This window comes from Phocoena sinus, chromosome 8 (genome assembly GCF_008692025.1).
Source record: "Phocoena sinus isolate mPhoSin1 chromosome 8, mPhoSin1.pri, whole genome shotgun sequence".
In the NCBI taxonomy this organism is placed as follows: domain Eukaryota; kingdom Metazoa; phylum Chordata; class Mammalia; order Artiodactyla; family Phocoenidae; genus Phocoena; species Phocoena sinus.
In genome coordinates, this window is record NC_045770.1 from 105981490 (window position 1) to 105992116 (window position 10627).

The 10627-nt window shown below is 61.4% G+C and overlaps 1 protein-coding gene across 1 annotated transcript; it reads right to left on the reverse strand.

The window, feature by feature from the left end:
* Positions 1 to 877: 877 nt before the first annotated feature.
* On the reverse strand, positions 878 to 9071 carry MRGPRF (MAS related GPR family member F). Its single transcript, XM_032638700.1, has 3 exons — positions 8851 to 9071; positions 5706 to 5819; positions 878 to 2686 (listed from the first exon to the last, which is right to left on the reverse strand). The coding sequence occupies exons 2-3, from the start codon at positions 5751 to 5753 to the stop codon at positions 1703 to 1705; spliced, it is 1032 nt and encodes a 343-aa protein (XP_032494591.1). The 5' UTR covers positions 5754 to 5819; positions 8851 to 9071; the 3' UTR covers positions 878 to 1702.
* Positions 9072 to 10627: the final 1556 nt, after the last annotated feature.

Below are 10627 nucleotides of genomic sequence, written 5' to 3' on the forward strand. Positions count from 1 at the left end.
GACTGTCTCTTGGGAGGGGCTTCAGCCTATGGCTGGGGGGTCGGGAAGTGACAGGCACAGGGACGCCAGCCCTGCCTCAGAGAGCTTAGGACAGAGAGTTCTGGGTGGGGCAGGGGGTGCAATATTGCCGACGATGAAGCAGCCACCCCGGGGGTCTCTGCGTGGACACACTGTGTTCTTTTTTATTATTATTATTTAAACTTATTTATTTTTGGCTGCGTTGGGTCTTTGTTGCTGCGTGTGGGCTTTCTCTAGTTGGGGCTACTCTTCGTTGCAGTGCACGGGCTTCTCATTGCAGTGGCTTCTCTTGTTGTGGAGCACGGAATCTAGGCACGCGGGCTTCAGTAGTTGTGGCTCGCGGGCTCTAGAGCGCAGGCTCAGTAATTGTGGTGCATGGGCTTAGTTGCTCCGCAGCGTGTGGGATCTTCCCGGACCAGGGCTCGAACCCGTGTCTCCTGCATCGGCAGGCGGATTCTCAACCACTGCACCACCAAGGAAGCCCGCACACTGTGTTCTTCATGGGCAGGGACTGTATTAGTAGCCAGCAGAGAGCCTAGAACCCAGCAGGTGTGATGAAAACTAAGGTTCCCAGGGGGAGTGGGGGGGCCCTGGGTGGGTGAAAAGTGCATGGGGATTAGCCAACGGAGGGTAGCGTGGGGACCAAGCTCCCTCCGGCAGAGGAGTGGACACCCTAGCAGGAGAGGGAGCACGCCGGTGTGTAGACCGGCCAGCCGGGAGAGGCGTCACGGGAGCTGGGGTACAGAGCGGGCTGCACGGGGGGCGGCGTGGAAAGGCTGCCCGTCTGGGCTTCGGGTGCCAGTGGGGTCCTCACTGTGAGAACAAGATCACAGACAGGACAGAGGGCAGGAAGCCTTCCTCGCTGCGAGATAGAAAACGTTTATTGATATACACGTATTATCTTTCATCAAACTGGGCCACCGTGCTTGTAGGTGGGCTGAGGTGGCCAGGTAGAGCCAGTGCCCACTTTTGGGTGGGGCTATAGCCCAGAGACTGCCTGGACGGCCTTCCGGAGCCCCTCAGACCAGGCGGACGGCAGCTCAGACATGCCGGCTGGCATGGAGTCAGAAACGAGAGTGAGCCACTCAAGCCAGCCGACGGCTTTTCCTGCGTCCAGGCACTTGCCGTGCCAGAGGCTCCCCCATTTCGGCCACCAAAGGGAACGTCATGTGCAGAAAGACTGGGCTCCCAGGCGGATTAAGGAGAAGCGTCTCCCAGGTAGCACCCTTGCCTTGACAGGGCAGAAAGGAGACAGCAGGTGTCCCGACAGCAGGACAAAGATGCTGGCACGACGGGCAATGGGCTGGCTGTTCTCAGGAGGGCCGGCTGAGGGTGCAGGAGGTGGATGGGCTGCGTGACCCCCTCCTCTCCTTTCCTGGCCATCCTGGGGCGGGGAGGAGCCCCACACCCGGCCCACCGCCCGGGGGCAACTTCTGCAGTGGGTCACGGAAGGAGGATAGCTGGGGGGAGCCTGGTGAGGCCACGGGGTCTGTTTGGAAGTGGCTCTTCTGTCTCTCGGCCACCCCCAGAACCTCGGCCCCGGGAGAAGGCGGCACGCGGGCGGGGAGCAGATTCTTCTCCTTGCACTCGGGCCCCGGGGCTGCTGCCCAACTCCTGTCCCCCTGCAAAGGGTCTCTGGAGGCCACTCCAGCTGGCCGCCGCCTCCCCTCCAGGAGCTGGCCTCTCACGAGGCATTCCCCGAGGCGCACTGCATCTCCATGGTGACCGTGTTGGGCGTGCTGCCCCCCGCCTCCCCCGGCTCGGCCCCGTCTCGCAGGGCCCGCTGGAAGACCACCCTGAGGGGCTCCCACAGCCGCTGTGACTTGTCCCTGCCGGCCAGGAAGTAGACGACAGGCTTGGCACTGCTGTTGATACAGATAAACAGGTCGGTGACGTACTCGGGGAAGGGGGCCGGGATCTGGAAGACCCAGAAGAGGAACCAGTCGATCCCTAAGTAGATGGAGGACACGAGGAAAACCGAGACCATGGCCAGGATGACGTGGTTGAGCTTGGCCGAGCGCTGGCGCCGCCGGGCCCGGCATTCCACGTGCAGGACGAGCGCCAGGCAGGGCAGCACCATGAGCGGGCAGGAGACCAGGAAGAGCAGGATGCCCAGGAAGGTGTCCACGTGCCCGCAGCCCGGCCCGGACGCCTGGCGGCCCAGGAACATGCAGAAGTAGCTGTGGATGCTGGTGACCAGGAGTGACAGGCTCCAGAGCAGCGAGCACACCACGGCCGACAGGCGCTTGGGCCGACGGCGCCAGTACCAAGAGGGAAAGATGACCGACAGGCAGCGCTCTGAGCTGATGGCTGGCAGGAGGCTCACGCTGGTGATGAACATGCAGAGCCCCAGGATCCGGGACACCGCGCGGACGTAGTCGGCAAACGAGCCCAGGAAGCCCCCCGTGTTCAGGATGGAGAACACGGCCTTGCTAAAGAGGTAGCCGACGTCTGCGCTGGCCAAGTGCAGAAAGTAGATGGAGAAGGGGCTCCTTTTGATGGAGAAGCCGAAAAACCAGAGGACCAGCCCGTTGCCCACCAGGCCGCATAGACAGAGAAGCAGGAAGATGTAGTTCGTGACGGCTGGCGGTGGCAGCATGGTGATCTGCTCGATGGTCAGGAAGCCGCGGCCGTAGAGCTCCGGGGCCTCGCTCACTCCCGGACACATCTGTGCAGGCGTGGAGGGGAGACACGCGGTGATGCTGGCTGGGCTCCATCCCCAAACCTGCACCTGCATCCAGGTGTGCTGGGCTCCGCCCCCAAACCTGCAGCTAAGCCCAGGTGTGTTGGTCCTGACTACAGACGTGGCTCTGGAGCAATGAATGGGCTCCAACTGGAGCAGAGACACCCTTGATCTGACATAGTGCTGCCATTCTGTGCCCCAGAGTCTGGAGCTCGCAGCCTACAGGAGCGATAGTAAAAATGGTGAAAAGAATCGGTCCCTCATCAAGGTACCCGGTGGTCCACCGGCCAGAAAATGTACATGTTGTACAAGATAAAGAAAAACTGAGGAAGCTTTCCATATTGAAGGAAACTAAAGAGACGTGACTAATTACTGCAGGGCTGTAAGCATGGATTGTAGAGTGGATCTAACCATCACTATAGAGGCTATTAGGGGGATGACTGGGAAATGTGAACGTGGACTATGTATTGTACCAATGTTACACTTTCTGAAGAGGAAAATGTACCGTGGCTATGTATGGGAGTGTCCTTGTTCTTAGAAGATACAAACTGTTTGGGTGCAAAGGGGTTTGGTGTCTGCAGTTTGCTTTCAAATAGCTCTGGGAAAGAGAGCACCTATCAAGAGATAATAAAGGTTTATTTTTTAAAAACAGAGATACTAGAGAGAAAGCACATGTGACAACAGGCTAACGATGAATGAATCGGTGTGTGCAAAGTTACAAAGCTTGCGATTTTTCACACTGAAACATGAAAATATTTATTTTAAAAAACAAAATCACTTGTAAGTTACCAAAACAAAACCAAAGTGGACCCAGACCTATAGTGGAATCAGAGAGACCTGGGGAATCAGAGTTGGTTCCCTGCTGGGCCAGGGTGAAACTCTGGGTTTCTGGATCATGAGGGATCTGGATCTGGCCCAAGGGGGTCCCTAGAGGGCGAGACACTGAGGCAGTGGCTATTCATAGAGCTGTGTATTTTGACAATTGGTCTGGCCGTGTGAGTCCATCTGGCTAAATGACAGTCTTGCCTGCAGGGTCTGGGCTGGCATATAAATGCATGAACGTGGGTCATGTGCGAGAAGCTGACAAGTGTGTGTGTGGGGGGCAGTGGCAAACCGGAGGGCACCCGTCCTGAGCAAGTCGGCGGTGCCCTGCTCCAGCCGGTGGGCGCCAGTGGGACCAGCAGGCTGAGTGGCTCTTATTCATCCTTTTCCCTCTCCCCAGAGAAGCCAGAACTTGAGATGGTAATGTAAACTATCCTGATCTTTAAATGCTGACATTTAAAAAACACGGTGTGGGCCAAACATAACACATCTACAAGCTGGATTCGGTGCTCAGGCTGTGGATTTTGACCTCCCAACCCCAGTGGCGGAGGCTGTCCAGAGCACTGTCACTGCCCTGCCCACACCCCGGCAGACATCACTAATCTACCCCAGCACTCTTTCCCAAAGAGCCCGAACCTGGCCTCCCCCTAATCTAAGGCCGGATGTCAGTACCCGTTGCTCATGACTCTCCCTCCAAAACCCAAAACAAAACTGAAAAACAAACCAGAAGGTTCTTGAGGCAGGACTATTCTGCTACTTCCCAGATGGGCCCCAGCTCCGGCAGAAAGCTGGGTCCCGAAAGACTGCTCTCTGGGCCTGACACCCCATAACAAAGGGAGGGACCTCTGGCCCGGCTCCGGTCAAGGGGACCCTGCAAGCAGGGACTGGAGGGTGCTGGCAAACTTTGGGGAAACCCCAGAAGGTCAGGGCATGGGGCTCCCGGTCACTACCCGGCATCCTATCCTCTAAATATATTTATTGACCCCACATCTGTCTGTCTGTCTGTCAACTCTCAAACCCCTCAGCTCGCTCTTTACTCAGCCTTTCGTCTTCTCAGCGGGGGGGGGGGGGGGGGGGGCAGACTCAGAAATTTACAAGATCCAGTGTCTAAACAAGTCCATGGAGGACCAGCGCTAGCGCTGGAGGGAACTGGGTGGCAGGGGCTGCATCTGACGGGTCAGATCCCTCAGTGCCTCTTGCAGGCTGGAAGAAGTCTGCAATCCTCCCCTCAGAGTCAGAGCGGGAGGGCCGGTGAGTCACTGGACGTGTGGCTGCCATCCTGGCCACATAGCACCTTGTACAATGCCTGCTCTGGAGCCTGGTGCCCTCCCTGGGCTCTGCCTTTTCTCTGGGGATTTCTGGGGACTCCCAAGCCAGTTCCTTCTCTGTCTCCTGTGGCTGCCATCTTGCAGTGGTCACCATCAAGGCTGCAGGCATGGTGGGGAAATGCCGGGGGCTGGGGTCCTGGCTCTGCCCCGACCTCCGGACTCACCGCAGTCAAGCTACTACACTGGCGTGAGCCTCAAGTTTCCTCAAAGGTTGCACTTGGTAAACTCAGGGGTCCTTCCAACTTGAGAGGGTTTTTCCCAGGATTCAGGAGGGAATTCCAGAGTTTTCAAAGGCCTCAGAGAAGTAGGGGGCAGGAGGGGGGGAGGGCAGAAGGGGTGGGTCAGCCTGATGGGTCGTCAGAGTCTCAGCCATGGCTAGTGCCTGGAGGCAGAGGGTAAACTGGGACTAACGGACCCTGGTGTTGGGCGATGCTGGCAGGGTGGCCCAGAGCCCCACGGAGCTCGTGACACCAGGGCCCCCTTGGAGCCAGCCTCGCAGGGCCTCCTGGCAGGGCCTGGCCATGGGAAATAGCCGACCGCCCCATCTCCCCAGGGAAGAGATGACAAGGCCTCTGGAGGTTGGTAACAGATGCCCCAAGGTCTGCACAGGATGGGATTCGAGGGCGTCCGGTGATGAAGACACTGGGGATCCGAGGTGACTGGTAACCAGTGCCAGGCCACGTAGTCCAGAGGGGCCCTGCTGCCCGCCTGTCTGTCCCGAGCTAGAGGATGGGCCTGGGCGGCAGAGTGCCTGTGAGAAGGGGATGCTGGGCGGGGTCTGCCCCCTCCCACCACACCATCCTGCAGACCCGGGTCGGGGAGCCCCTCTGTCGGGAGCTGATGGTGGCACTTGCCTTGTTCCTGTTGGTGGGATGGGTCTCCCAGGAGCAGTTTCCAGCCATCCCCAGGCCTGGTGAGTCCAGATTCCTTATGGCTCTGCTCACAGCTCACCGGCCTGCACAACGCACCTGGCCAGGCAGAAAGAGTCACATGAGGGCGGCAGTGTTCTCCCCTCCCTCGCAGACCCCTCCCCAGGCCCTCGGGGGTCCCCCTTGGAGGGCAGGCTGATGAGCTATCCCCTGGCCGCCTTAGAGGCAGGGCCTTGTGGGAGGCACCGGGCTTCCTGCTGAGTCCAGAGCAGGAGGCGTCTGTGTGCACCACTCCCTCCTTCTCCGGGGCCCTCATTCTCCCCCCTGCTGACACCCTAGGGACACCTCCTGGGGAAGAAGCCCCTCTCCTTCCCCGCTTGTCCTGAGATTTCTGGAGCCAGACGGCTTCTGGAGATATCTTTTATTTACCTGCACACATTTCTTGGACACCACCTTTGTGTCCAGCCAGGGGTGGGACAGGGGTTCAGTCCCAGACAGGAGAGTGGGGGAGGAAAGATCATTTCCGGCAAGGAGGCTTCCTGGAGGAGGAGGCTTTTGCCTGGGCCTTGTGTTTGTAACATATTAACGTGTCTGGTCTTTCCCCTACACATGCCTGGAAGGCAGGGCACCCCGATCGTTAGCATCAGCATCGCTGTCACCACCATCAACCCCATGTCAGTGAGTGCCTGCTCGCTTACACCCCATCCTCCTGTTTGGTCCTGGGTACCAGCTATGAGGCAGTTGTAGTCACTCCCCTATGATGAGGGCAGGGAGGTGAGGTCACCTGCCCAGGGCGCACCCTATAACTGCCACACACACTGCAGCTTTGCTGATTTGTGTACCTGCAGGACCAGAGCGGCTGCAGAGACAGGAGGGCTGGAGGTGGCACCAGCCTCGAGGCTGCTATGGTGGCCCCGGCTCCAGGCTGGAGCAGGGGCAGCTGGACTCGGCCAGGACTGCAGGTGGGAGGCCTGGGAGAAGTAGTGACAGGCCGGGGAGGGGGCGTCCCTGCGTGAGATCTGTCCGCCCTCCTCCGGCAGAGCTCATTGGTCCACCTGCCCCGGGTGCACTCGAATTGACTCTGGTCCCCCAACCTGACCTCGGCCCCCGCCCGCAAGCACCCGTCCCTCCCACTGTGCAGGCGGGAAACTGAGGCTGTCGGCGGAGCCGTGCCCCTCCTCCTCCGGACTCCCCCGGAATTCCATCCTAGGCCGCCACGCGCGCGCCCCTCGGGCCCCGGGCCGGGCAGGCGCCGGTCATTGGCTGCGCGGGAAGGCGGTCCCCGCGAGCTGCCCGCCCCTCTTTAACCCTCAGCCTCCCGGAGCCAGCGGCACAGGGCCGCCCGGAGGGGCAGCGGGCGGGGCCGGGGGTGCGGACGGCGCGGCCCCGGACCGCAGCCCCGCAGGGCGTGGGGCTCGCGCCAGGGCCCCAGGTGGCTGCGCGTCGCGGAGGGGGGCGGCGCTTATGCGTGAGAACAAGTGAGCCAGCTCGTGAGGCGTGTGCAGTGTGGGTTTGCAGACAGCGGGGGGCTAGGAGGTGTGCATATTACTGTGTACCTCCCACCCCTCCCCCGTGACAGCCTCGACTCTAGTTGGGCCACTGTCCCCATTGCCACGGACAGACCTCATGCTTCTCCACACTCTGGGGCTTGTCCAAGCTCTCCGGGTGCCTGCAACCCCCAAACTGCCTGCCTCTCCCTCACCCCTCCTGGCCTGGGGTACTCCCCCTTCCACCCTCCTCTTCCTACACGTTCTCCCTCTTCTTGGTCGCCCTTCCAGACACACATCACCCCTAGGTCTGGGCCCCAGGCTTGGCCCCCAGGAATGTCCTGACTCTGAGAGCCTCTTCCGTTCACCTCTGCCAGGCTAGACCCCCAAGGACACACATGCCCCCAGGACAGCTGGCTGGGGCCTGCCCATGAGATCCGACTGGGGCTGGGCATGTAGTGGTTGATTCGAGGTGTGGGTGTCCCTGTGTGTCTGAGCCCTTGTTGTCCTGCCACGGGCCATCTGAAAAGCTACTGCACTTCCGTGCAGAGAGATCTGGAAGCCAAGCTGGACCCCATGTGCGCCATAGAAAGACGTGGGTGTGACATGTGTATGGGACGTACATGAGTGCGTGTGAGTGCGTGTGCCCCTCACGTCAGGATCTGACGTGTGACAGAACTAGCTTGGGCTGAAGCAGACAAAAAAACCTGCCAGCTCAGCTCACTGCTGACCCTCCCCTCAAAGCACAAGGCCAAGGATGGGCCCCCAGCCACCTGTCTGCCACCTCAGGAGGTCACCACCGCCCACCACGCCCAGCTCCAAACCCACCTGGGTCCCCGCTAGACAGGACTTTACACCAAGAGGCCTCGGTGGGAACCATCAGACTCCAATTCTCCTGTCGGTGTTCCCAGCCCCTCTCCTTGTCCCGGGGCTGCCGCCTGGGCTGGGTCTGAGAGCACTGGCCACGGGGTGAGCTTGTGGCTGTCATTCCCCCCAGACACAGGGGACACCTTTCAAAATGTCTCACGAACAGCCTTCACCCAACGCCAACACCCCATCAGGCACCGCCCACCGGGGAGAAGGTGGGACGCGGCCACCCAACCTTCGGTGGCTGCCGAGGCTGACCCCTTGGTGTCCATCCCAGGGCTGGCCCCAAGCTGCCGGAGCTCGGCCCGGGGAAGGAGGGGGCTGCTGTCAGCGTGCGTGACGGCGGTGGGAGCTGTTGCACTTGGGGTGCTGCCTGCTGGGTGTTCCCCTTCCTGCCCTTCCAGAAAGCACGCTTGGATGGCTGGCGAGGGTGGGGAGGGATAGAGGGGGAGCCCCCACCCACAGGAGGACAGAGCAGGAGCTGGAAGCAGAGGACAGCTGGGGGGGTCAGCAATCACCAGGGTGCCCGGGCCTGCCACACAGGACGGGGACTCTCAAAGCGGCCCGATGACCCTGGGACTCTGGGGCCTTGGGAGGGCTCCTCTGGCGGTGAGAGCGCTGCTCTGCCATCTCAGGCTCCTGCTTGGGGCCGTGTGATGTCCGGTGGCTGCCAGCCTCAAGGGTGCCTGCCTTCTTCTCCTTCCCTGCCCGGCTTTCACCCTGCAGCCCCGGCTCCCGGGACGCCCTCCCCTGGGCCCTGGGCGCCGCGGAGCTACCTGCAGCTGCTGGCCTGATCCTCAGGGGCCTCCCCTTCGTGGAGGGCTCTTCCCGTGATGCCCACCTCTGGTCACCCACCAGCAGGGCAGCAGGCCAGCGCAGAGCACTGCCTGGAGCCTCAGGAAACGCGAGCTCGGGGTGGAGGAGAGCCCTCGCCTGCCTGCTGGAGGAGACGCTTTGGCAGTGTAACCCGCCCCAAACCCAACTCCAGGCCCGACAGGAGGGGGGCGGGGACGGGGAAGACGAGGGGAGGAGGGGCTGAGCCCGGATGAGGCTCTGGGAAGGAATGCCCCGCTCAGGAGCCCCCCCCCCCCGGAGCCCCGCTGGGAACTCAGCTCTCTGCCTGATGACGTCGTGTTGGCCCGAGCACTGAGACCCGAGTCCAGCTGTGAATCTGCAGCTCCGTGGGGCTGCCCACTGCCCGGGAGGGGCGAGTGTCAGGCTGTCCACTTGCCCGATGCTTTCCCTCGGCCCGCTCTGGGCATTTCGGGGCGCGGAGGCCTGGGAGGGGCGGGTCCCCACCTGGTGTTTTAATTGTCCCCAGGGGCTGTTATGGAAAAGCCTGGAGGCCGCAGGGTGAGGGCTCCAGTGAGGGGGTGGTGCAGGTGCTTTGGAGGGCAGAACGGGTGGCTGGACAGCAGTGCCACCCAGGTGGTACCCCACGCCCCCTTCCACCCCGGAATCCGCCCAGGGTCCCTTGCGGGCTTCTGGAGCCAGGAATTCCCTTTTCTCCAGCCCTAAGAGCAGTCAGATGGCGCAAGTGGAAAATCACAGCGCTCGCCCGGGGCCTGGGCCGAGCGGGGAAATTGGCGGCCGTGGTGCCTGGTGTGTGCGCCGCGCGGGAGGATGAGTCAGCCTCCCCCAACCCCGGCGAGTCCCCACAGGGTCCTGGGGCACCAAGCCAAAGCCTGGGGGGCGGTGCAGGGGCCAGAGGGGTGGCCGTGAGGACGGGGGTGGTGAGCAGTGGCTTCCTGGGAGCCACCAGGGAAAGCTCCCTGCCCTGGACCAACTTTCTCATGGCCCAGGGAGCCTGAGGGAATTCTGAGCAATGTTTTCCCTGTGGCAGCACACGATGCCCAGATTGGGGCTGGGGCGTGCCTCTGTGGGCATCTTAAAGGGAAGCCAGAAACAGAGCTTCCCCTGCACCTGCCCGGGAGCTGCAGCCCTCCAGTGCCGGGAGGAGCTCATGTCCCTGGCCACATGCGAACCTCAGAAGGGGCTCAGATTGTTCCCTGCTGGGTCCAGCTGGCCTCCCGGGGCCTTTGTTTTTAGGGAGGGGCTGGGGGAGGGCTCGAGGATGCTGAAGGTCACGGCCACGCCCCGAGGCTGGGCTGGCAGCAGGCAGAGGTGGGGACCTCCCCCTCCTCTCCCAGGCCGGCCAGCTGGGGCCCAGCTGGGCAGCTTGTTTACGTGGGGAGGCCGGGGGAGGCCAGTCCAGGCAAGTTCCAAGTGTAATTGCATCTGGACTCTTAAAAGGAATTGTGTGAAGTGGGCAGCGGCTCTGAAGTCCACCGCCTTATTTGGTATGGAAATCTGTTTCTTTCAAAACTAATGAGAGGTGCTTGTAAATGGGAAAGCCATTCTTTGCTTGGGTTTGCTGCGTCCCATTGCCATCCACTGTCCTCTGGCCTGGAGGCCAGGCTTCTGCAGGGACATGGCTCCCATGGCTGCCTCCGATCTTGGGTGACCCTGGGACTCGGTTCCTCATCTGTCAGGTGGGAAAAATAATGACTCTCGGAGTAGCAGTGAGAAAGGAAAGCTCTTTGTGACCCCAGA

What these genes read in the sequence shown, in the direction of transcription:
- MRGPRF (XM_032638700.1), bottom strand. Translation starts at nt 5,753, where the DNA reads ATGGCTGGAAACTGCTCCTGGGAGACCCATCCCACCAACAGGAACAAG. An exon ending in ATCCCACCAACAGGAACAAG is followed by an intron (nt 2,687 to 5,705) that starts GCAAGTGCCACC and finishes ACGCCTGCACAG; the next exon opens with ATGTGTCCGGGAGTGAGCGA.